This window comes from Silurus meridionalis, chromosome 27 (assembly GCF_014805685.1).
Source record: "Silurus meridionalis isolate SWU-2019-XX chromosome 27, ASM1480568v1, whole genome shotgun sequence".
Classification (NCBI taxonomy): Eukaryota; Metazoa; Chordata; class Actinopteri; order Siluriformes; family Siluridae; genus Silurus; species Silurus meridionalis.
Window position 1 is genome coordinate 9546922 of NC_060910.1, and position 27926 is coordinate 9574847.

The 27926-nt window shown below is 38.1% G+C and overlaps 2 protein-coding genes across 3 annotated transcripts in view; one reads left to right on the forward strand and one right to left on the reverse strand.

Annotated features, from left to right (window-relative positions):
• Positions 1–331: 331 nt before the first annotated feature.
• Positions 332–22270, forward strand: ssbp2a (single stranded DNA binding protein 2a). Its single transcript, XM_046842000.1, is given in 17 exon segments — positions 332–482; positions 6808–6880; positions 8939–9000; positions 9084–9168; positions 15013–15093; positions 17365–17424; positions 17533–17590; positions 17888–17958; positions 18045–18110; positions 18184–18231; positions 18329–18364; positions 18449–18506; positions 19116–19186; positions 19764–19842; positions 19935–19963; positions 20057–20155; positions 21692–22270. Coding segments are annotated over 17 exon segments (1056 nt in total). The 5' UTR covers positions 332–432; the 3' UTR covers positions 21722–22270.
• A 418-nt stretch (positions 22271–22688) lies between these two features.
• f2r (coagulation factor II (thrombin) receptor) overlaps positions 22689–27926 on the reverse strand; it is a 9652-nt gene continuing 4414 nt past the window's right edge. For both annotated transcript variants that reach the window (XM_046842438.1, XM_046842437.1), the window contains exon 2: positions 22689–24314. In XM_046842438.1, the coding sequence (XP_046698394.1) occupies positions 23167–24314 (1148 nt within the window). In that variant the 3' untranslated portion in view covers positions 22689–23166. The remainder of the gene's footprint in view (positions 24315–27926) is intronic.

Sequence of the window (27926 nt, forward strand, 5' to 3'; positions counted from 1 at the left end):
CTGTATTTGTATGTATATGTATGTATGTGTTGTAATCTGAATGCATTCATATTTGTATGTATATATTTATACAGCATGCATACATAGTGCATAATATCATTTGCCCATTGTCTTGACATTCATATTATTATTTCTGGATCGTGAACCTGAATTTGTAAGGTCACATTTCCCCAAAGAAATGCCCTGGTGCAGCCCTGGTGCAGCACTGAGATCCATGTGGGATCATAAAAACCTGTAGGTTTTGGAAGGGCGTGGCCTCGCAGCAGCGCCTCTGTGGGTGTCCAGCAGGAGGGCGTGGCTCGTCACCGCGGTCCACCCAATGGTGGGGAGACACAGCGCGTGTCGCCATGGTGACGGCTTGACTGCGTGATGGGCTGACAGGTTGCGCGCGCGCGCCCGCCCGCGGCCGTGTACAGCGCGCGCTACGCGAGCATGTACTCGAAGAGCGCGCGGGTTCCGTCGGACAGTCAAGCCCGAGAAAAGTAAGTTCTCTCGCCTTTTCACCGGGAATGAGCGGGGGGGACCAGGGCCAGTGTGGAACCCGGTACAGGCGAATTCACAGAGAGAGAAAACGAGAGACAGTTCCGGTGTTTCAGGAGCGAGTGCGGAGCTGTGCGCAGGTTTTTATTTCATCCTGTTAGACTCGACTGTTTGAGTGGGAACAACTCCTGAAGGCGCTCCAGTCCTGCACAGTTGCGGGTAAAATCCGGTATAAGAAGCGAAAGTAGGTAGGATGGATGTTATGTTACACATGCGTGGTTGTTGGTCGGAAAAATTCAGAATTATGAAGTTTACAAACCCAAATGTAGATCTTTCCTGGTTTCGAATAATCACAGGAAAATTCGCTTTTTTTAATTCATAGGCTACCTATTATAAATGATTATTGCAATGAATAAATGATTATTATTGTAGTAATAAGTTATTATTTTAGGTGTTGATGAGTTCATGATAAACAGTCGGAGTTGTGCGGGCGCGTGGCTGCGCGCATGCCCAGTTTGTCTTCAAACCTTCACTTAGAGAACGAGGTGAATCTGTGTGGTGTGTGTGAGTGAGTGGGATAAATTAGTGGTGTGTGTGGATATATAGTGGTAGGTCCTGACTGGATTATCTTGACATGTAGGTTGTTTATGGAGACATATTATATAATTTTACTTCGATACCATGTGCCCAGTATGAGCATTGTTGTAGAATCATTTAGATTTGTTGAAGGAGGTCCAAAGGCTTCAGATCCACATTCAAGATCTTGGGATACACCAGTGTCTTAATATTTACCTTGATCTGGAGCTATAAGTGCAGGATAGTCAGACTTTAGTCTCTATGTTATTCCTTAACACTTTTAAGGCTTGATCCCACCAATCAGATATTTATCAACACCAGCATGGACTCAGAAGATTGAATCTCTATCCAACCATTCAGGACCTGACTTTGGCACTCGTGAAATAGGATATGTTCCATTCCAAGACTTTCATCCCTTTTGTGGATATTTTACCTTAGTCCATCTGGTCAACCTTTTAAACAATAGTGTTAATTATTATTATTATTATTATTATTATTATTGTTGTAAAATTTTCATTGAACCTTCGATTCACCTGTTTGCTTGTAGTTGGTCTGTAATGCTGGATGAAGGTCAGTCGGTGTTACATTTTGGATCATTTACAAATAAAGGTTAATATCAATCCTACATTTGATCCAACAATAATCCCACATTATTAACGTGTTAACCCATCATTATATAACCATATTGCATCATTGAAATATTACACAGTATGAGCGATTAATAATGGAGCTGCACCACTGGTTATTATAATTAATTTATCAGTGAAGTCTTAGAGTAAGAATGTGAACAAACAAACCTAAATAGCAACTAATAGCACTGCTTAAACAAGCAGACAGGAATAAATTCCAAACCTCTGTTTAGTTTAATGATAATAAACAATATAGATTTGAATTCCAAGTACAGAAACATTTTTAATGACCGAACAACAGAAAACCTGTCCACTGAATCTCCCTTTTTTATAATTCAATATAATCGTTTTTCCAAAGCAGAAAAGCAAAATAAAAATTTCCTTAAATTCATTAAATTTGCAACATTAAGAAACCAAATATCTCAGTTATTACAGTCTTTAATCAATGTCATTCAGTAAACTGGCCATAATGTCTGCGTACAGTTCTGCTGTTTACAGCTATTTAAATCTACTTAAAAATAAATTAATACATCAACAATCACAATAAAATTTTTACCTATTAATCACTGACTGTAATTTCTAGGTTATAAAGAAAATTATGTAAAGTTGTTGTAGTACGCGTTTACAGTTTCAGCAGCTGTGTCCATTTGTTATTTCTGACCCTGTGTGGGGACTGAGGTGAGCATTTTTTTTTTCCTTTCCGTAAATGTGTTTTCATCCCCATGGTAGCAATTTTGTTTCCATCCCGATGTTTCTTTTCTTTCGGTTACTTCATCACTTATTATCCTGCCTTTGCTTTCTCTGTGTTTATTTTTTTGTTGTTACTGATTTTGTGCTCTTGCTATGTGTTGCTGTATTGCTGTCAGCAGCTTTTGTTATCTTCCTCTGGATATGAAATCTCTTATTTGTGTGAGAAATGTTCATGATTATAGAACGCCCCGTTTCCTTTCCTTGCTGCTAAATCCTCTCAGGTGATATGAGACAGAGAGTGAAAACTTATTTTGGAAAAGTTTTAGTGTAGAGCTAATGTGGCTGAATTCATAATCATTTCATCGCTTTTACTTTTCTGTCTCTAGCTCTACAGACAAAGTATAAGGAAAAAAAAATTGTGAATGCCCAAGTGTTTCTATTCTTCTTAATAAAAAAAGCTGCATTATTTATTTATACATTTTTTATTAATTCTATTTTTCTATTCTATTCAAGCTAAATTTAGTCTACAAAACATGTTAGTTGTAGCTACTACTTATGGTAAAGAGTAGCTTCCTCAACAGCCTTTCTTTCAGATAGGAAGTACGTTTGTCATCCTTAAGACTTTTCAGCATCAGTTTTATCTGTGACTGTTTAATACACTGATACTAAAAACTCTAAAAATACTACATCAATGTCTCGTATAATGGCTGCCTTTTATAGGTCCTTGGATCTGCAGTTACAGGTAGCAGGTATATAAGAATATGTGTGTATGTAAAGAAAATGCCTGTTTTATATATAACTAATATAAATGACCATTAATAAAGTGTCTGCAACTAATTCATTTCATATACTTGCTAAATAAAAGATGGAAGGCTATAAAAATAAATTCCCCCCCACCCTCTTCTGTCTCTCTCTACTACTATACTAATATATATATATATATATATATATATATATATATATATATATATATATATATATATATATATATATATATAGCAAGTTTTATTCTTTGTGCTGCCGAATGCTTCCAGACAAACAAGCCGGTCATTAAGTATATTATATTATGGCTTTTTCAATTTAATAGGCCTGAAATATTGCACTGCATACCAAATCTGTCAAATATAGCATTTTAATGATCATCATTTTGTCCATGGTGCATTTACATGGTGGATCTGCATTTTCAAGACCTTGTTTTGAACTTGTCCATCTGTGAATCAGTGAGCCATTGGAAAACACATTTCGTCCAGAACAGCCATCTTTACAGATGACATTTCAGTGACTCGTTTACCGAATGCGTTTTATTGGCACGCAGGTCTGCACTCTCCATTCCTTTTAATGCGTGCGGGTGGTCACATGGTCTTACTCATCAGTAGTGTACCATTTCATCCTCTTTTTCTTTGATTATGTAGAAGTTCTTCAGAGCTAATTGGGTCATGACAAGCAGATTCGCAGCATGGGGGGAAATATATATAAATGTCAAGCTAATCTGTTAATGTTTGGGCAAAGGCATTTTACATATTGCAAATGTCAAGATGGTCTCGTTATGACTTATTTTCTAAATCACTGATAGCAATATATGTGAATTATATGTGCATTTCTTCTTTAAATGTTATTATGCACAGAATGGTATAATATATTAAAATGATGTGCCCACCTCTCTTTTTTTTTTGCTTTATGGTCCAGAGATTGTAAAATGTTTATCTAGTAAACCAGTCTCACATTGAAAGCAGTTTCTGTTCCGCTCTGTAGCTTCTACCTTTTGTTCTTCAGGGCAGTCTCTCTCCCTCTTTCCAGCCCCTTTTTTATTTCGATGCTTCAGTGAGTCTGGCAGAATCTCAGGAGTATTAACTTTAAACTTATTTCCAGCATCCGGGTCTCCTCCCTCAACCCTGTGTCTCTTTCATCTTAGTTTCCACAAAATCTGCTATCATTATTCCAACCTCTACACCACTCTCTCACACATGAAATGCCTCCTTCTGTGAACACTCTTCCCTTTGGTTCTGCTACATTTATTTTTGTCCTATATATATATTTTCCCTCAGGGATTCCTGTTGATGCTTATAGAAAAAAAAAAAAGAAATATGTGCCTTTCACAAGACATTGTTCAATGTGCAGTTCAGGTCAACACCCTACGTGCATATAAGCTTCAGGCAGTAGTATCCATTTCTGGAAGGAGATGAGAGAGAAAGGCGAATCTACTCTGTCGGTACTGTCAATATGCCTTTGCGTCCTGTGTCTGTAGGTGTTAGTGAGGTTTGCTGAAATCCTGCACATCCTCTGTTTTGTGTATCATGCACCAGGATGTAGGAAAAATAAGCACTTCTATGCTCATAGTGTATGATGGACTGTTTAAATTGTTCTCTCTCTCTCTTAGTCGGGTTCCTCGAGTGTAAACACCAAGCTTTATTACAGACCGCATACTCCCAAGCTCTCAGCTGAGTATGCTTTCAATTTATTTTATGATGCCTTCACATTTACTTTGTAAGCATCTAGCTGAATTACACACGTTTAGTGGGTTCCACAGCCTAAGCAGTTTGGGATCGCATGGCTGCCCTGAACAGTTTTTGAATAATCACAGACATATCCAAACATGAACGAAGTACATCAGTCCTTCACCAGAGTAAAAGTAATATTTGTTCATTTCTACTAGATTAAAAGAAGACTTGCTTTTGAGTATCAAATATAAATGTACTGATTAATAAGAACTCTATTTTAATCATTTATGCAGTACAGGCTACTATTCTCCTGCGCATTATAACTTTTTAAGAAGAGTTTTCTGTTATCATGGACAGACAGTGAAAGCATTGTTACTCCACACACCTCTTGAGAGAACTGGGGGGCTGCGGCTGTGACCTCATGACAGGTAATCGTTTAACAGTTTAAACTGTAGTGAAGAACTGATGCTGCAAAAAATATAATGCAAGTACTGGACATATTATATGGATATTACAAGTTCAATTCTGTCTGTTATTCAATGAAATCTAAGAATAGCCTTTATTTGTCACATATACATTACATCACAGTGAAATTCTTCTCTTCGCATATCCTAGCTTGTGCGGAACCTGGGGTGAGCCATGATACATGCCTTGCTCAAGGGCCCCAGAGTGGCAGCTTGGTGATACCAGGGCTTGAACCCGTGACCTTGTGACCAGTAACGCAGCGCCTTAACCACTGTTTAACCGCTCCCCAATAGATTTTCAAATCTATTAAAAATAAAATTGCTTAGCATATTCATGTAAGATTTAATAGTTGATATACAATAGATGGCAAATAGCATATTGACCTCTGATCTTCACATGTGGGCCTTCCTTAAACCTTTGCCATAAGTTGTCTTTGTATGCTTCCACTTCACTGGAAATAAGGGGCCTAAACGAGTTCAGGGTTCCACAAAGACATGGTTTGCCAAGGCTTTTGACCCCAAGTGTATAACTTTTGGATGAACTCTGGCTTCCTCACATGACATCACTGCCTCCCACCACCACACACACTTGGGATTTGTTCCTTTAAAATGCATTTCAAATCTGCAGAAATGGTGAGGACCATCAGAAAAAGTCAGTGGACCTACTTTTTTTTTTTACATGATTTTGCAGTGCTATTAATTTAGGGTATTCATATATTGACAAAATAATTGACCACTTATTATTATTATTTTACATGTGATTTAGATATGGCAACAAGGTAAAAAAAAAAAAGAAAATAAATAAATTAACACACCTCCTTTTTTACTCCTGATTTTTATTCTCTGACTTTCTTCATCTTAAAGTAAATCAGTTGCATTTAAAGACGCTTAAAAAAGAAGACACCCTTTCCTAATGTACACCTGTGTACACAAAATATTAATATATCTCTAATATTGGTATGTCACCAAATCAGGTTTAAAGCCTTACAGAAATAAAAAAGTTTTTACTTGTCAAAGTTACAGATGGTCTTATTGATCAACCAATAATAATAAAGAACAGTATCATGCATCAGTCATGGCCACGCTCGATTTGCGCTGTTTGACAAAAGCCTTCATAGTAATCCATAGGGTTTCCTTTATGTACTGTGGTCCAAAGTAGAGTTGCAGTGATTCAATGTGATTTAGAGAATCGTTATTGGAGAATAAATTGTACAAAATATTGAATTGTATCACGTCATATCGGACGCTTTCTTATTAGATACGCTGACATATTTCATGCCGCGAAGACGTGGTGTTAACTGACACTGAATATTGTAACACATGGTGTCATCACGCCTGTGCCGTTTCACAACAGGCAACACAACAGAAGCTCAGAGAGAGTCGGCTTGGTGCTAAGAGGATGTCAGTATAATATATCGGTTTTACAATACTCCTGCAATGCAATCATTATGAAAAATGGGGAAAATTCGATAGGTAGGTCTCTACTATTTTTATATTTATTATCTCTTTTCTTTTATCTGTCCCCTGCAGGCTAGCACTTTATGTTTATGAATATCTGCTACATGTTGGAGCTCAGAAATCAGCACAGACCTTCCTCTCTGAGGTAGGTAAAGGCAGCACAACATCACATTAAATAATGTCTACTCGGAGCAGTACGTTTAATCATTGCTGTTATATGCACCTGGGATCCACAGAGCGAAGCTTAGACAGATAACCGTGTATAAGCTGTAGGACACCCTGGTTTTGTCCTTGCTCCAGGCTAATTGAGTTGCTCTGCGTGCAGATGAGCTCAAAGAGGCACAGACAGTTGCTCGTGTACATGTTCACACTTTGCCAAGGACAAAGTATTAGCATCCACCATGTTGCTTTAGTGTCTTACAGCACAGGACGTACCATTATTTCACAGCTATATGGGCTCTCACACATACACTATGTAGATATTTGATCGGAGAAAGGTTTTGTTTTCATTTTTGATATTTTAGATTTCAATAGGTCTGCTCAGAAAGACCAGTTACATCAGATCACAGGTCTTGGAAAATAGTCCGATCCGCAACAAGTTTTAATTTCCTCCACACATCTGTAACCATTTGTATCAATCCTATATTTAAAATGTACAGTTCAGAAATAATCTGCTATCAGGTTTAGGTATCACTTTGTTAATTAGACAGCATTCAAAAAACACACATCGAATTCTTATAGCTAATTAAGTTAATATAAATTAATATAAATGTAAAAACGTAACATAAAAACAAAAAAAAATAAAAAAAGAGTATTGAATTTTTTCGAAAGAAAACATGTCTGGCAAAAAAAAAAACAGGAAAACAAATTTACTCCATAAACACTGGGACTTCCGAGACACCCAAAGCATATTGTGACTCCAACACGAGCAAGACATAAGACAATCTTAAAGACATTCCCTCCCATTGTATACTGCTTCCTTTTTGCGTCTCCCATCTTTTGCCACCCTGGCCATGCAGCCAGCCCACGCGGCCCCCTAAAATAACCCTTCTGTATCTCCCTAGCAGGGACACAGACTTACACAAACAAGCACAATGGATAACACTGGCACTCAGCACTCCCACGCTGTTTACAGCAGCCGATGGATTATTGTGTGGACAGAAATCATGGCCAGCTCATCCAGGCAGCTCACTGCTGAAAATCACGAGTTCGAACATAAATGCAAATGTTGAGTAGAAAGCACTGCCTTAGGGCATGTAATAATTTGTCATTCTGTATTAGTTTTTAAAAAAAAGGAATAAATATGACAGGGCATGTTTTATGTAACAAAATGTCAGCGACAGAGACGAGTTTAACACCCCAGTGCTCTTTTTGGATTTCTCTCAGCACATCCAGAATGACATACTCTATGTAGAAGAATTGTACATAATTCTTATCTTATTACAGTTACATATAATACTGTAACTTAATATTATCATTTACATTCCGAATTCCTCTCTCACCAGCCTGCTATTTTATTATTTTATTACTATTATTAAAGTTAATCAGCCCAAACCACTGCAAAATCACCATGTTCCTGAGTAACTACAAAGTCCTGCTCAGGCTCCTCAAGCTCTGGGGCTCCTCACTCTCTGTCCACTGAGAATCTTTAAACTTAGATTATGTGAAGAATCTGCCATGCAACTGCCTGTTAATTAGCCGTTACTGTAGAAAAGATGAGGAATGACCCCGGAGCGTTGATGGCAACAGCGCTACCCATTGTACCTCAGCGCTTAATTTCCAGATTCTAATTCGATTTGAAATATTTAGCTTATAAGCAATGGGGTACAATTGCACAATTACCCTTTTTTTCGTATTAGTCAACTCCGAACCATTGTTTTATCAGAAGGATTTTGATCAGCTTGCAGAAAAGTGAAAATTCTTCTTGAATGATTGATTTCAAAGGCAGCAGATGACTCGTACAATGATAAATGTTGAATAGTTATTTCATGAGTTGTTTCAAAACACGTGATCTAACCTGTGGATAGTACAACTAAACACTACCTTGATAGGTTTATAGAATACAGACTTTATTCTCTCATTGGTTATAGCCTTGATTCCAGGAATAAACTGCAATTAATTACGTTCTAGAGCTATGACTCAGCAGTACTTCTTGAGTGAGACTGCAATCACTCATCCTCTGTTCTCTGTCTGACCCTGGCAGATCCGATGGGAGAAGAACATCACGCTGGGAGAACCACCTGGGTTCCTACACTCCTGGTGGTGGTAAGCTGTTCACATCCAGCACAACTAAATCTCTTTTTGACGAACCTTGGGTTAATTAATGTAGAGCCTGCTTTGCTTTGCAGTGTCTTCTGGGATCTTTACTGTGCAGCTCCAGAACGGAGAGAAACCTGTGAACATTCAAGTGAGGCCAAAGCTTTCCATGACTATGTGAGTGACTCGCTTACAGCGAGCTTTGTACTAGAACTGTTGTGCTTTACAACAAATAAGGACATGTTATTTCTGTCTGTCAGTTTTTTTTTTTTCTAACAAGCTGCTATGTTGTTACTGGGATTTAGAGCAGCTGCAGCTGTGAGACAGCAAAAGAGGGTTGATGAACACTGGGAGGGATGATGAATGGTTTGTGAAGGGACATAAAGGATGATGTCATACCCTTGTGGTCAACAGTATTCTTTAGAAAAGGGAGAAAGTATAAAGACAAAAAAATGCCAAATGGGAGTTGGAACATTTCGTGGGTCAATTGTAATACTGTTCAAAAATCCAATAAACCTCAATGAACATTAGGAAAATCAATTTAAACTCTAAACTAGTTACTATTATGTTCCCTCTAAAAGTATTGGAATGACAAAACCAATTATTTTGTTTCTGTAGTAAACTGAGGACATTTTGGATTGAGATGAAAAGATGAATAGGAGATGACTGATAAAAGTGTGTGCGTGTGTGTTTGTGACTGTGTATTTTTAATATGCTTAACATTCTGAGACCCTTGAAGCAATATGCAGCACAATTGTTTCAGGTGTTAGTTACCTCAGGCTGTACTCATGATCTCTCTTGATTTCTTTCTTGCAACCAGGAGCATGCAAAATAAGCAAATACTGCACATAAAAAAATGACAGAAATATTTACAGTGTAGTTTTTGACTATACGGAGCAAAATGTAGTTTCCACACATACCTCAGAGATGAACATTGATATGCACTTGAAGTATATGTGAGTAAATATGAATGTTAGAATTGTTCCAGTTTTCCCATTTTAAAACAAAATTATAGATATTTAATTTGTCGCAAACATAGTTATATACAGGAATACTTGCAGTAAAATGTAAACCTGTTCGGCTGCTCAGAAAATTGTGCATAAAATCAGAGGTACTATAATTATAAAATACGAGAAAATATATTAGATTATGATAAAGTGGTAGTGAGAAATAGTGAAATAATATTTAGATGTGCAATAGCTAATTACAAATTGTATAGAATATAATTAGGTATGACAATAACAATCCATTAGATTATTCAGATGTGTTCTACTACACAACTTAATTGCTTTTATTTTTGAATCTTCCATCAAAAAGAGGCATCTTACTATCGTCTTTTGAAGATATTAATATTAACTCCAGAATCCATGCATCAAATGTCTGTCACCTGAGATTTATGTTCCTGTAAAACCACTAATCACTGCTGAGATCAAAGGCTTATCTAAAATGATCATGTTTTCTTTTAAAGCTACATAAAATTCTGTTTCCGTTTTTTTTCTTCACTGTGATGACATTATAATCTACTCCTTTCAGACATCTCCTCTTTATCATTCACTAGACTGTGTAACACTCAGATTTCCTGCTGACATAAAGTTGTTCAGCCGAGAGCCAGCGTTTCCAACACGCTCATTTTCATTGTGTTCAGACACGCTTAAACGTAAACAGGAGCACGATGAGAAGCATGCCAGCGTGAAATAGCTTGTAATATTTTGTTGGCATTTAAGCGTGTTAATGAAGGTTTTCATCCCCAAAAATGCAGAGGAGGAATGAGATCGAGGCTGTTTTGGGGTCTCATTTGCATTTTAAGCAGAAAGATCAAACCGCCGCTGTTAATGGCAAGTGGAAACTAATGTTGGCCAGGACTCTATCGTAAAGCTAAAATGGTTTTTGATTAAATATGTCTGGAACAATTGGGCTAAGGCTTATCTAAAGCACTTTAACGATTATAGTGCAAAAGCTCTAAATTGTTTTATTGTAAATACTTCTTTAAAATTGTTTTCATGACTTGGTGCCATATGCAGTATTGTAGTAAACTTGCATAAACGCCGTCATAACTGTAAAACCTGGTGTCCCTTTCCCCTTTTCCTGATGTCCCTCAACTTGCATTTCTTTCCTTCCTCACGTTTTTTTCACTAAATTTCCAAAGTTCACTGGCAATGAAAGAGCAAAAGTTTATCTCTCTTTTCCCCTTCTTTGTCTTTAAATTACATCTTTCCCCAAAGCTTACACAGGAAGTGGGTTAATGGCATAGCTGGGATGGATGGATGGAATAGTGAGGAAGGATGAGAGAGAAAAAAAGGGTGTTGGCATCTGTATATTTCCTGTCATTATGTTATTTTGGAGAGGTTTCCTGGCTAGTTGTAAGTCACATTAAGATTTTATTTGCTGCATACACATGACACAAAAATTCTGCATGTCCAAGGAATTTTCAACATTCAGCTTGTCCATAATGTCCATTACTCACATGGTTTACATTTACATTTATGGCATTTGGCAGATGTTCTTAAACAGACTCACTTTAAATGATCTCATTTATATAACTGAGGGTTCTAGCGTAAAGGCCCAGCAGAGGCAGCTTGGTGGTGCTGGGATTTGAATTCACAAGCTTCTGATCAAAAATCCTAAATATTACCCTCTGCATCGGTTTTAGGATAATAACTGAATACTTTGTTAAAAAGCATGCTTTACCAGAGCGATTGAGAACTAAATTGGCCATTGAATTTGCTTACAGGATTTGCCCCTTAAAATAGATATGATTAGACTTTACAATATAGTCAACTTTTACGGTTAATTATACTCCTTCACAGTTTCTACTAGAGGTAGATTAAATAATCAGCACTGATATTTGATTGTGGGAGCTATCAGGTGTCGTCAAAAATCCATACTGATACCCGCTTCTGGTCTGCTGTCATTATGAGAACAGCCTCTAGAGGCGAATTACTGATGCCACGTGCTATTTGTTTATCCACGTGACACTGTGGCTGCACTAAGAGCACTATATTTATTAATGATAATTTATTCATTTTATAGTTATATTTGTTAATGAATATATTTATTTCATTTAGCACACTTTTATTATTAAGTATTTTTCTTTTTTTGGTTAGATTCAGTACTATTTGACATGGAGTGTTTTTGTGTTTTTTTAAAAGTATCCATTTTTAGAACTATCGGTTGATTTATCGATTATCAGCAAGTACGATCCAATCTAGCTTTCGGGATCGGTAAATCCAACCTAGCTATTCAATCTACCTATCAGGATCGGCAAATCCAGCATAGCTATCCAATCTAGCTATCGGGATCTGTAATCCAACCTAGCTATCCACTCTAGCTATCGGGATCGGTAAATTCAGCATAGCTATCCAATCTAGCTTCGGCGTGTAATCCAACCTAACTATCCAATCTAGCTTTTGGGATCTGTAATCCAACCTAGCTATCCAATCTAGCTATCAGGATCGGTAAATCCAACCTAGTTATCAATCTAGCTATCAGGATCAGTAAATCCAGCCTAGCTATCCAATCTAGCTATCAGGATCTGTAATCCAAACTAGCTATCCAATCTACCTAGGATCCAGGATCAGTAAATGTATTAATTGCAAGAGACTCAAAGCACCTTTGTACGTCGATCTGGATAAGGGCGTCTGCTAAATGCCGCAAATGTGAATGTGAATGTAAATGTTAATCCAGCCTAGCTATCCAATCTAGCTGTTGTGATCATTTAATCCAGCCAAGCTATACAATCTAGCTATCGGGATTCACTACAGTTCAACCGCTAGTTTCTGTATCCTCACACTTTCGCTGAATTTTGACTTTCTCTCCATCGTTGTCTACTTTGCACATGTACATACACACGAGAAATTGTTGACAGTGGACCACACAGTTACATTGTGTATGTATGTATGTGTGTGTGTGTGTGTGTGTGTGTGTCTGTGTGTCTGTGTGTCTGTGTGTATGTGCTCAAGCCACCTGTCAGATACCCATGAGCATGCGTAAGAGAGGAGAATTGGGAAACCACTGGGCAAATTCCTGAAATTCGAACCTGCTTGTAGATCTGTAGCTTTTCTTTTACTGTGAATACCCAAAATAAAGTCGTTTCTAATGGGTTAAGGAAGTGTTTTTTAGTTTTTTTTTTAACAAGGATGTTGTTATAAAAGTTGTCCTGATTGAAACAGGCTGTCATCACCTTGACCTACCTCAGCTGTTTTGGCTGCTTTGTGAATAAGACAGTCTCAGTATCATTTCACCACTGTCTGAGATTTTCAGACAGAATGATTAGACTGAACCAGCTGTCTAGAGACTGTGTAAACAATGTTATTACAAAACAGAAAAGCAGGACAATGTTACAGAAATTAAACCTGCTAATGTCTCTGTTCGGCAGCACACACAATTTTTTTTTTGGCTTTGAAAGATGCTTATTCCACGCAGGGGTTGTCTAGACGAAGCCACTTGTCATTCTTGCCACGTCTCTCTAATAATTAGAGAGATGGAATCCTTCTCTCTACTGAAGTTAAACACACACACACACACAGAGAATAAAACACCACATCTAATCAATAAAGACTGATAAGCAGACACGGCTCACTTACAAATAATCTGATCGTGATCCCTGGAGAATATGTGCACAAAGAACTGTTTCATATAGTCAAATTAAAACCTCAGTGTAGAGGGTATGCATGCAGTGTATTCTTGTCTGACCCGCATCCTTTTAGATTATTGAACAGAAACTAAACCAATGCTGCTACATTGCTCACCAGTTACTTAAAATGTTTTGAAAAGGTGCCTACTTTTATATGCAAATCTGAAACAGCTCTGACCTTCCTCATTGTCCTTCTCCTGCGGTCAGATGTTGCAGCTGTGATGTCTGTTGTGATGAATTGTTGCTGTCTGCATGCTTCTGAATACTGACTCATTAACGAAACTCTGTCTCACAAAATGCTTTCTTCTGGCCCACGCTTGGAGATCTGAACTCCATCAGTATTCAATCACTAAACGAAATAATCTGGAGAGTTGGTTCAGATACAGTGTCGAATTTTAGCGATAATTTATTATTTTTTTTGTAGATGTTAAAAAACTATAAAAAATAGTAAACAAAAAAAAAATTGTTATTAAAATGTTAATATATATGGCACTTTAGGATAAAAGAAATAACACAAACAGGATTTAAAATGAGGAAGGAAGCATTTATGTCATATTGAAGATATATTGTTATGAGTTTCCTATAACATACAAAAAACTTGTTACTAGTAGTTTAGTGAAATATAAACCAAACATCTACCTCACAACCACTTTTCTCTTACCTACTTTAAATAACAATGTGGTTGTACTACCTGCCAGCTATTTTTAATAACATTGTGTCTATGACAGTATTTTGTCCATTTCTATAAAAACAATGATGTGAATACTGATGTGATACTGAATGATTTACAACAGTGACTGGTTTTATTTATTAATTTATTTGGTGAATTGGATTGAATGCAGTGAGACTTGGGTGTCTAACTTTTATTCTGTCTCTCCATTTTAGTAACCAGCTACTTAATAAAAAGTTTTATTACATTTTTATTTTTCATCTCAACTTTGTAAGAAGGCATACTGACAATAAACAGATGCCCAACTGTGAACTGGGAAGAATTTGCATCTTTTCTATTAAAAGCAGGCAGTGAGCTAAACCCTACACATGAAAAACTAGTAACTCAACAGCAGCACTGTTAATTATTCAGTGGACCAAATGAGTTTGCCAGACGGTTTAAGGCTCTCTCAACCTGCTATTGTTTCGGATTTCCTCTCTGTGTTTTCAATCCTGCAAAGTACATGTACTGTGTGTAGGTGTTCACCGAATGTTGGTGTTTAACCCCTTAAACTCGCTGGATTGATCAGTGAGTCTTAACATTCCTCATTTTTAAAACTGCAGGCTTGGTTTTCCTTAGCAAATTATGTGATATTGTATGGTGTGTGTGTGTGTGTGTGTGTGTGTGTGTGTGTGTGTGTGTGTGTGTGTGTGTGTGTGTGTGTGTGTGTTCCTCCCAGAGTGCAGCAGCCATCCCCAGCCCTGCAAGTGGGAATCTACCTTCTGGAGAGGGAATGTCATTACCCCCTGGATTCTTCCAGGTACAAAAAGGAAAAATAAAACACATTGGCATGCATCAACCTTAATTGAAAAGAAAACATGAGTGAAAATTAAAGACCACATCCAATGAATATGTGTTGGCTTCATATGCTCGTATGCTAATTTCTCTGTGGTGTTTGATTTTCTCAATTGTTTAATTGCGCTGATGTGACATCAGGGCATTTCTAGCACAGTTACAAAAGCATTCCAAGTCAAATGTAAGGAATTATGGATCTGGTTTCCCTGTTTTACAAAAAAAAAAAAAACAACAGTTCAGGTTTCACTTAACAGCAAAGAAAAAGCAACTACTTAATTCATTTCCACAATGCAAAACATTATGACCTAGATATGCTGAATTATAAGAAATGACAAGCATGAATGTTAAAGCTTTAAGAGCTGATCTGTTCGTGCAGCATGAACAGTTGTGATCTGGACAACTGAAAGAATAAAGTGATGTATTGCTCCCTTTTATTAGACATGACATGAGACATAAATCCCTATTAACTCTGAGACTTTAATCTATCAGAAGGCTGAATTTTAAAGAATACTGTACAAATGAATGGTGGATTTTTCCTTTAAGAGGAAATCGATGACATTTACTTTATTATATGGCATTTAGGGCTTCATTAAACAGCCTTTCCAGGGTGTAGAGATTGGCTATGTTCAGGTGCCCCTGCCTGATATTGTACAGTGTGCTCAGTGCTCTGATTTAATTGACAGTCAGATTTGCCTGTACACAACACACAAAGTCATAAAAAATAGTGTTCTGGGTTTTTTTTGGGATTGTGTCTTTTGGTTAATGGCTCTGTTGCTCTCTCTCTCCACATTTTACCATGTTATTGAGCCCTTAGACTCACCCCAGGTTTGTAACATATGGGGAGATGATAGTGAATTTTATTTTTATATTTGTCTTCCCAGAAACTGGTATTACATTGTTATTGTGTGATATCGGGAATTCATTAGTTACAAAGGAAGTCTGTGTTTGTACTTGTTTAGCTATTTTTTTTTTCTTTTTGTAAAAAGCCTGCGCTCCTGCACGCTTGCCAATAATAATACTCTGGAGTACATCAATGTGGAATTTATAGAGATCCACTCAGAGAGCAGAGAATAAACAGATTGATTTAATGTCAGCAGCCGAACGCCGAGCCACTCTTCTACTCCTCTAATGACAACTGACGTTCTTCATTCGCATTCCTTCAGCTCAGCTCCCAGAAAAGCTTTACCATCACTCCCGTCTCAAGTCTATCTCCAATAAAAGCCTATTCATCCTGTGAAAAGTTTACACAATAAAAGAACCTGTTTTGGATGTTCAACCATGAGGACTGGCATACAGTTTTGGCATACAGAATTTTTATTGATAATTTCTCCGAATTGTAAACTCACCGCTAAACATGTCTTTTCTCATTCGTGTAGTCAGACGTTCATGTTCAAGCAGCACACTGCAAAACATCATACAGATACAGGCCAAGAGCTTCAATTAATTAAATACAGTTAATGCCAGACAGACTGGTTTGAGTATTTTAGAAACTGTTTATTTTTAGGAATTTTTCTGCACAAGTCTCAAAGGTATAGAATAAAAAAACATCCAGTGAGCAGCTCATCCTTGTTGATGATGTTGATCAGGATGGCTACAGTGACACAACCCTTTTTTTTTTTTAACAACTGTGCAGAAAAGTGTCTCAGAATGCACCTTGTGGCACACAATTTCTTGCAGCCAAAACAGAAATCCAAGGTTTTATGTTATTATCTTATTTTATTTTTATAAAGGGATTTATTAGTTTATTTTATTTAGATTGGCCTTAAACCAGCACTCATTGATCATTCATTGTTCAATTAATGTTTCATTGCTGGCAGCTTTTTGTGTGTGTGTGTGTGTGTGTGTGTGTGTGTGTGTGTGTGTGTGTGTGTGTGTGGGTGTGTAAGGTTAAAGCCGTTGTATAAACATTCTAGTTTGTTTTTAGATCTGCTCAGGGTTAAACCAGCTATTAAAGTAAAATTTTACCATAATGTTCGGTGGTTTTGTGCAAAGTTGGTGTTTGTGGATGAAAGTAGGTCTCATGTTGCCCTCTGGTGGTGTTATTCAGTGCTAGTCAATAGGTTGTGTCTTGTTTTAATTTTTTTTTAATTTTAGGACAAATTAAAAGAGATAACTTTGGCCAATTACAGTGAGAACTTGCTAAACATTTCACAGAATATTCCAGGCAATATCAGCTGTAAGTATTCTAGCAGGCTTCTTTGTTTTAGAGGACCGTCTTGTTCTTGCATTTTAACAGCAGTTCATGTCGCCTCGTTGCCCCGGAGGCCCCAGAGCTCCCCTCAGAATGCCCAGTCAGGTACAGTCTTACATTCTAGTGCTAATTTCCCTTTGTGTTTCATACATTTAATATGTTCAGTCTCTGTAAAGATAATTGGACACACTAATTTGTTTAAGTTTTGTCTAGGCAATGGGCCCAGGCAGCCAGTCACTCTTAAGTGGGATGGATCATATGAGACAGCCAGGTGAGATTTCCCACTCGTCTCTGTCTAAGGAATTTATATTACAGCGAATGTATTACATTTGCACATACATTAATCCAAACTGACTTACATTTAAGATTCAGTACAGTCTTTGCTTATCAATGAGAAGTTCTTAGTTGTTCTTTGGCAGTTCTTCAGAATTTGATATCAAAATGGAATTATTTCTGGCTCAGAAGCTTAACCAATGAGACTCCAATCTACAAAACAGCATGGTGAGATTTTTGTGTATTGTCGCTCCATATCTTTTAAGCGTTTTCATGAAAGATCTTTCTCCCACAGGTCATCTTCACATGAATGGGCCTATGCAGAGAATGATGCCTCCAAGAGGAATGGTTTCTATTGGACCACAGGTTTGCACACCATTTCTTCTCATCAGTTGTGCACAAGTGTAATTTCCAAAATAATTGGTTGACCATTGATGATGGCGTCTTTGCAGAACATGGCAGGTGGAATGAGGCCTCCTGTGCATTCATTAATGGGACCAACAATGCCTGGAATGTGAGTGTGACACTGACTAACTTTATACCTGCCCAAATCTGCTCAATTAGAACTGCTGGCTTTGTTCCTGTGTGTAGGGCTCAGGAGGAGGGAGGTCCTGGATAAATCCTCCAAACACCAACGCAGTAAGTGCACTAGAACCCAAACCAAAGAGTCAGTAAACATTCACAATAATCTATTCAACAGTTTGTTTATACACTCTGACCTTCTTTATTACTGCAGATTCCATACTCATCTTCATCTCCAGGGAGTTACACAGTAGGTGTTTTCTTGACAAAGAAAATCTGTTCCATATAGAAAAAGCCAGACAGTTTGACTAAAGCTAAATGAGTGTATTCATAGGGTCCAACAGGAAGTGGAGGAGGAGCTCCAGGGACACCAGTCATGCCCAGTCCTGCAGGTAAAACACTGAACCTGCATCAAGTCACACCAGTATCACTAAACCATCAATCTAAAATGTCCACAGGGAGGATATTACAGTGGCAGACTGATAGCAAACACTATATGGATACATAACTATGACCTTGTGTCCATATGTGGGTCTTTTTTTGGCACAGACTTGAAGACACATTATATAGAATGTCTTTATATACTTCAGCATTGTATTTTTCTTTCTCCTGAACTAAAACCCCCAAACATATTCCAGCATGACAATAAAATGCCCAAAATGACCTGTATTAAGACCTGGTTTGCCAAATTTGTTTTGAAATGAAATTGAAATGCCACATGCATACAGGCATCTTTGCCTAACATCATTCTTGTAGCTGAATGAGCAGACATTCCCAAGCAACATTCTCAAATCTAGTGTAAATCCTTCTCAAAAGACTGGCAGTTACTGTAACAGGAACGAGAGAACTAAATCTAAAATGGAATATTTAACAAGCATGTACAGTACAGTGTGTGTATGATGATCAGGTGTCCTTAAACTTTTGGATATAAAGTGTGAGTGTATGTTAAATAATGGTGATTTTATGTAATTTTGTGGAACAATTTTTGTGTTTGATTTCAGAGTCGACCAGTTCCGGGGACAACATGTACAGTGTGATGAATTCAATCCCTCCAAATGGAAACAGGCCAAATGTACGACCTATCCAACTCCTTGCAATATGCAAACCAAGACTCCAGTACAGTCTACCTGGGGCAAAAATACTAACTAATTTGCTAGTCGTTATTTAATTATGTGGGATGCAAGTAAAGTTACCTGTGAAGTTTTAGAGAGACTATCTTAAAAATCCTCTCTGGTTGCCAGATTATTTAGTTTTGAAGCAAAAAAATAAAAATAAAAATGGAGTCTAATCAATTTCAACAAATATATATTATAGCAGGGAAACGAACACGGAAGTGCAGTGTATTTACGATGTACAGAAGCGTTTTTGTTCAACTATATTTTAAATATGGAAGAGGAAAGGGAGATTAAGGAGATTCTTGGCAGTGACAAAGGAGCGTGTTAAATCAGCAGTGTCAAATATTTAGCACTGTTCTATTTTTTGCTAATGTTTATTTTTTATTATAATGGATCTCTCTACTGGTTTAACAGCTTAGGTTAATGTAGTGTGGAAAAAGGAAACTGTTAGATCAAAAATACTGAACAGAGATATAAAGAGATTTTAATGCATTTGTGTTATTTGTGTTCTTGGGTTTCTTTGTGATGCCTTAGTTTCCTGTTGGTCCTTGTGTTGATGGTGCAATGGGAGGAGTTGCTGGAATAGAAACTCATCCTCTAAACGGCTCATTAGGTACAAGCATGACCAGCATATTTATGTCAGTAGTCCTCTGCTGTCTTTTTTCCATTCATTAATAGACTTCGCAATTTAATTTGTCTCATCAGCATCAGGTGACATTGACAGCCTCCCAAAGGTAAGAGAGGATTCTTTGCTTTCCTGAGAGACTCTGGTTCATGTCCATGTAAAGGCAGGTAACATTTCTGTCATTTCTCTACACATTTGCCAGAGCTCCCCTGGGAACCTGAGTATGAACACCCAGCCAAGTACGCCACGAGGCGATGGGGAAATAGCAAACAGCTTCCTCAACCCATTTCAGAACGAGAGCGTACGTCACCAAGTTCCTGACACTTCTCTTTTTAACCATCAAAGGAGAAAAATTGTAGAGAGCTCATTTTAGCATCGATAGCTAAAAATCAGGAAATGGAGGTGAAATGCTCCAGAAGTGGATTTTTTTTTTTTTTTCATTGTAGATGTAGAATACAATTTTTACTGCCTATGTAATAAATAAACAAGAACTTCATATTATATATATATATATATATATATATATATATATATATATATATATATATATATATATATATATTCCACTATATTTCCAAAAGTATTGGGTCACCTGGACATAAGTTTATTATGTGATTTTCTGAGCAATGTATTCCACATTTAGTCCCAAATTGCTCTTATAATTCCCTCCACTCTTCTGGGAAGTTGTTCCACTAGATTTTGGAGTGTGCTTATGGATTTTTGCGTTCATCAGCCACAAGGGTGTTACGAAAGTACGGTACTGTATGTTAGGAGATCAGTGTTCACATTCATCACAAAGCTGTTCAGTATGGATGAGATCAGAGCTCAATAGCAGGCCACTCAAGATCTTCCTCTCTAAAGCATGCAAACCAGATCTTCAAGGAGCTCACTTTGTGCACAGGGGCATTGCCATGCTGGAACAGGTTTGGATTTCCAAGTTCAAGTGAATGCGAAATTTTATTACAGCACATCTAAAGACGTCTAAAGTTCCTCCAGTTTTGTGGTAACAGTTTGGAAAAGAACCACATATAGCAGGAAAGATCAGGTGACCCAATACTTTTGGATACATAGGGTATATATGCGAGTTAAAACATTAACTTAATTAGTGTGGACTATAGTTAAATAAAATGGCCTCCAAAGCATATACATGCAGCAGACCTTGCAGTTACATTTGAGTCTTGACATTTTTTTTCTGTAATTTTATGCAGATACTTGATATTTGTATAAAGCCGTGATATGCAAAATGTGTTTACTGCTTAGCCATAAACCTGCAATGAATGTTAGATACGGTATATCAAGCTCTGTTTATGAACAGAAAAACTCTATCCTGAACCACATGAAAAATAAAATCAAAATGACAAACATGAAAAACAAGAGGAAAACCATTAGCGCTATTAGCATAAATGTTAAAGCTCTGGAGCTGGATCTGTCTAAGCCGAGTGAGGTATCAGAAGGCAGTCAGATGGCATTGTGGATAATGCAGGAAACATTTAGTCAAAGAGAAAATAGTGAGAAAAGGTGAAAATAAAAGTCAACTTTAAGGTTTAATTCAAAATTACGACGAATTAAAATGAAAATCTATTTAGGGTGTTTCTATACAATTGAACCCTGAGACATGACAGGAAGTTGTTTGTAATATATTTATTTAACATAAAGTGATGTTATTGTTTTACAAATTATATACAATTCTATATAAAACAGTATAACAGTATGACTGCTTATAGGTACACGGCTTTTATTAAAGGAGCATGTTAGGTTGCAGGCACACATTTAATATTTTCCTTGCCTGTGGTATTTTTCTGTATTGCATATGAGTGAGGTTTCTGTTTATCTGCAGTACTCTCCTAACATGACGATGAGTGTGTGAGACCGAAAGGAGCAACGAAGAAACGCTCGGATTCTCATCATGAATGTTCCTCACAGGAGTGCTGAAGTGTAACAGTGAAACTTTTCCCAGGTCCAGCACAGCCAACCTGACCGAACCACAAGCAGGCTTATTAAGTTTGTTTTCATTTGTCACTCTGTATCCCGAATGTGGAAAAGAACATGTTTCTGCAGGATTTCTGCATCATGATCCTCTCATGCTTTTTTGTCTGTCTGCCTTGATGCATGTCTTGTTAATGGTTATCTTCATGAGTCATTTTGTTAGGGTTTGTGGGAAATGTGGGGAATTTCTCCTGAAACGAAAGAACAGTAGGAATTTCTGCTTTTTTTAAGGAAACATTAATGTTACCCAGCAGTGTACAGATGTGATGTATTTTTTTAAATTGACCCCGATGAGGCATTGGGAAGGAAAGTTGATAGAAATCTGTTTATAAAGTGCCCAAGTTCTATTCCAATTATTGTGTATATTGTTGCAGTCATTTTGTTTTTCTTGCACGTTTTCTGTAACAATACATTTTCTTTACATAATTCACTTGTAATAGTGGAGTTTTTTTTTTTAAAGCCTTTTAAGATTAATTATATGGACATTTTTGTGGACACCTGACCGTACGATTCGTATGGGCTTTCCGAATGTCCCATTCCACCTGTAGGCTCCGTTTGCTGTTATATTAACTTCAATCCACTGGGAGGTTCTTCTAGATTCTGGGGTGTGACTGGAGATTTGGGCTCTTTCAGCTTCAAGTGCATTAGTAAAGGCAGGTACTGATGTAGGTGCGGTGAGGAGGCCTGGGGTGCAGTCAGCATTTCAATTCATCCCAAAGGTGTTCAATAGGGTGGAAGTCAGGACCCTATAGCAGGCCACACAAGCTCTTCCAATCCAACCCATGTATCTTCATAGAGCTGGTTTTGTGCACAAGGACATTATCCATGCTGGAACGGGTTTAGGTCTTCTACTTTAAGTAAAGGGAAAATGTAATGCTACTACATCCAACAACTGTGTGCTTCCAACTTTGTGTTATCAGTTTGGGAAAGAACCACATACTGTATAGATGAAAAAGTCAGGTGTCTCAATACTTGTGTTAATATAGTGTACCTTAAGCTACCCCATTCTCTGTATATCTATACTTTATTTAAACATAACAACACCCTGAAGGGTTGGTTGAAAAGAAGGTAGAGGTTCATGAATATTTTTACAAATGCATTTTCAAACTGATTGTTTAGAGGATGTGAACAGTTTCACATAGAATTTCTTGGTCATTCGGCACTTTAATAGGTGCAGATGAGCTTATTGTACACGCTGGTCAATGCAGTAAAGCCAGTGGTGAACAGTGTATTTAGGAAGGCCGTACTGTGGCTAGTATAAGACACATTTCCAAGTGCAATCAGATGTTGATAAAGTACTCCTTGGGGCGTCATTTACGGTTAAGCTCACGCAACCAGCTTAATGTACTGGCTGCTCAAGTTGCTTTTGGAGGTCTCCAGCTTGCTGGTTGTGGTGCTGTTCCTGCTCCTGCTCAGCTGAGAGTGCTCCAGTGCAGAGCGGCACCTGAGGAAAGCCAGCACCGATTTCTGACAGCGCGACGAGCCGAAATAATAAATGAGCGGATCGATGCAGCAGCTTAGGCTCCCCAGGCACATGGCCACCAGGTAGGCGGCATATGAAGTGTCGTCGTGCGCGTGGGCGAAGCGGACATAGTGTGCTATTAGGATGATGTTGGTGGGTCCAAAGCACACAACAAACAGTGCGAGCACCGTGACGACCATGGCAATCGCACGGGATATCCGGGCTTGGTTTTGTCCACCGAGCGCCCGCAGCGTTTGAATGGTGGCAAAGTAACACACCGCGGTCAAAATCAACGGAATGAAGAAGAACAGGGAGCTGTAGATGGGAAAGAAGTAAAGGTAGTAGCCGCGGAGGTGAGTGATGTCCAACACGTCGTGGCACGTGGTGATGCCCAGTCTGGACACGTACACAGTGTGTTCGGACACGAGCAGGGGCGTGACCCCGCCGATGGAGAGAACCCACATGGTGGCGCAACAAACCGTGGCGATTTTGGGTCTGCGCCACGGCAGGGAGTCTATGGGGTGGACCACGGCCATGTATCGGTCCACAGCGATGCACGTGATCAGCAGCACCGAGCAGTACATGTTGCAGTAGAAGGCCGAGGTGATCAGGCGGCACATGACCGAGCCGTAGATCCAGTTGTTCCCATTGTAATGATAGGCGATGCGAAAAGGCAGAAGCAGAACGAAGAGCAGGTCTGCACAGGCCAGGTTCAGCATGTAGATCGCAGCCGGCTTCTTAGGGTGTATGCGGCGTGTGAACATGATCAGCGCGAGCACGTTTAGAGGAACACTGATGATGAAGATGAGCATGTAGACGCTTGGGATGAAAACGGTCATCAGACTGCCTTGAAGGTACTGAGAGGCCATGGAGGAGACTCTATAGCCCTTCTCTCTGTTGTGCTCCTGGCTGACGCCTGAGCCGCTACCCTCCAGGACATCCAGATATTCAGAGATCGACTCATCTCCTGACTCCAGAAATCCTGAAAACGTCCTCACGACGCTCTTATTACCTGCAAAATCAGCAGAACAGTTGGAGAAAGTAGTTTAGTCTACTAAAAGAACTCTGATTAAAATACATACCTATTTTAATACATACATTTCACCCTTTTTTAAAGCATGTTTTAATACATATACACACATCAACAAGGCATAACATTATGTATGATCACCTGCCTAATATTGTGTTGGCGCCCCCTTTTGCTGCTGAAACAGTCCTAAACTTCTTCAGCAATTTGAGCTACAGGAGCTCATCAGATTGGACCACACGGGCCAGCCTTCGCTCCCCACGTTCATCAATGAGCCTCATCCCATGACTTTGTCGATGGTTCACCACTGTTCCTTCCTGTTGTGTTCTATTACTATTAAATTGCTATACCATGTATGTTCACTAGGTGGTGTAAACATGTTAATGGATGTAAAGAGGTGTTGAGGTGGTAAAAAAAGACTGACTTGTTTTTTTACCACCTCAACACCTCTTTACATCAATTAAAGAGGCTTGTAGTACCGCTGATACTACAAGCACTAAAACAGTTTTTGTCTCCTAAACTGAGCGTGGTTTCAGAGAGATTACGCTTCAGACAGTGTGCTCAAGCCATGGGTGAATCCACTGATCACTGAATTGCTGCACTCCGTAAACTAGTTAAAACATGCATGCCCCGAATTCGCAAAAGACTGGTACTAGAGTCAGATTTAACCCTAGAAAAGACGCTAGTGATTGCACAACAAATTGACAGAAGTCATAGCTGAAGGGGAATCAAAACAAGAAGCAGCGATTCAGAAGCAAGTAAAGGCACGAGTGCACAAAAATAAAACAAGAATCAAGTGGAAGGAAGACAAGGGTGTGAAAGGACAGCAGCTGTGTTGCTGCTGTGATTCTGCTAACCACCTTGCAACTGATACGTCCTGTCCCGCAAAAAATCTTTTTAATGTAGAACTTGTGGAAAAGTCAGACATTTCTCAAAGGTGTGCAACTCAGCATTAAAGTCAGGTAATGAACTATGCTTAACTGAAGTGAGTCTGACTACCATACAGATGATGGAGCCCCAATGGGTACTTTTAACATAGTTACATCCATAGTCCCTATGCAGACCTGCACCATTAAGATGATGGTAGCTACCACAGCACATCTTTAAAGAGTACTTCAGTATAGGTCCCAGTCTCCACCAAAAGTGCAGCATCAGACTTACTCAAAAGAGCAATGCTTCAACCATCCAGTATTTCACCTGCTTCTATTGGTAGTCCAGCTCCCATACCAATTGTTGCTGGATTCTGATGCACAAAAATCTTTACACAAAGATCAGTCCTGATGTTAAGCCTGAACAACAAAAACTTTGTTACTTACCACTATAGCAACGGTATCAAATGAACTCAAGATGCTAGAGGAGGATGGCATAATTGAGAAGATTGATTCATCTGAGTGGTTTTATCTCATTGCGATCCCAAAACAAATAAAAGGGTTACTGAGTTGCGTGGCTCAGTGATGTTTTCTTTTATTGGCTACAAAAATGCATACCACCATGTACTGTTACATAAAAAGAGCAGAGGACTGACAGCATTCATTACCCATAAATGGCCGATACCAGTTCTGTAAACTACTATATGAAATGTGCTCAGCACTTCTGCTTTTCAACGCATGATGACCATGATCTTAAAAGGACTTTATAGTATACAGTATTACTTGGACGATGTGATTGTTCATGGTTCTTCAGAAGTCACAATGCAAACCTTAAAACTGTTTAGTGAAGCTGGTCTAAAACTTAATGCAAACAAATGCAAATTCAACTTAACGACTCTTAGCTTTGATGAATACAGACTCTCAGCAGATTGCCTGCACCCAGATGATGCTCATACTACTGCTATTTCTAAATGGTGTTGGTGCTGTCTTGACTCAGCTGGATGACACTGGAACAGCAAGAACGAAGATACTCCTTTGTCGAGAATGAAGCACTGGCCTGCGTCTGGGCTACAAAGAAATGGCATGTGAGGAAGAATATTCCCACTATGCACCGACCAACAAGGGTATAGGGAATATTCATGCTGGTTTACGTGTTGCCAGATGGTCCGCACGCTTAATGGAGTTAAGTAAAGAATATTTTTCTGGCATCAGTACTTTACTTCACTATTTATTTTTAAGACAACATTTTACTTTCACTTATTACATGATTACACAAATATCTGTACTTCCTACTTCTTACATTTTCAAAACAGGCTCATTACTTTAGTTTTAATCTATTTGGTGAAATGTCAATATATTTTCTATTCATTGCACGGCTTTTCAGTCTAACAATGGTGTATTATTTCCTGGCTCTCACACACCGCAGACGTAGGGCGAGTTTACGAAGTTAACAATGAGCAATGCAGCGCATTTCTGTTTGACAATTTTTATTCAAAATATAAATAAATTAATATAAAAGAGCCAAAATTATAACCTTTAGCACAGCACACGTTTATTCATGACATCCTTTCTGTACTCAGATGTATAAAAGAAATAATGAACTCGACAGAAAAAAATCATTTTAATCAGTAAACATTTGTTTTATTGATGCGCCAAGTCTCAAATCAAGCACCAAAATCCACCATGATGCACACATCCAGCAATTAACCTTTTGGGGTCGACAAACGCGCCGGCTCGTTTTGTGGCATTTTTTACTCGAAAAATTTTAATTTTAATTACTGTCTTTTTTGATCGTACAGATAAAAGCAATACATCATTCGAATCTGTAAAGCGTCTACTTTTATTTGTATACAATCATAACAACAAAACGCTGTGCTTTTGTAAAATAAAGAAAACAGACAGGGGGCGCTCTCTGCTGTCTCTGTCATCTCTCTTCACAGACACAAATAAAACAACCTGAATCTCAGTGAATACTTGCCTCACAGACATAATAAATATATGAATAGAAAGCTTGAAATGTCTACTTTTAAATAAACACGTTCACATTGGAAACAATTATTCTCTGATTATGTAATCCGTATGTAAGTTACAGTTTCTTCGGTATCACCTCATTAACCCTAGGTGTGGAAACATAGCAAAGGTTCTGTTTGGTGTCCTGATGATTTACGCAATTTAAAACACCATAATTACTTTTTACAAGAATATTTTGTGTTCTGTGTTGAGTTGGGTTTCACTAATAATAAACGTACATCTGCATAAAGCATATTTGTCCCTGCCCATGTTGATTAGAGTATTAAAAACTTTAAAAGTATTAATTTAAGGTACATTTAGGACAGATAAAAGTGTGAGATTAAGTTAATCACACGAAAATGTGTATTAACAGTTACTTTTTACTTAAGTACATGTCAATGCCCATATGAAAACATGGCTTTTAATATGCTAATAGTGTAATATTAATGATTAAGTTAGAGGTTTGTTTATTTTTATACGCAATTTTGTGTATAAAAATGGAAAGGGGACAAAGTCAGGCACAGCAGCAATACATTCAAAGTTTCTTCAAGAATAAACCATGTCAGAGATGGGTAGAAAAAGTACAGTGCAGTTGAGAACAATTATTGTCTGTTCAATGCTTTTAATTTTTTTAAAGATTAATGTGTTGTTCAGGCACTTGTGCAGTGCCATTTTTATGTCATCCCACTTGTGTTAGGGCACATGACTTTTCCCATGG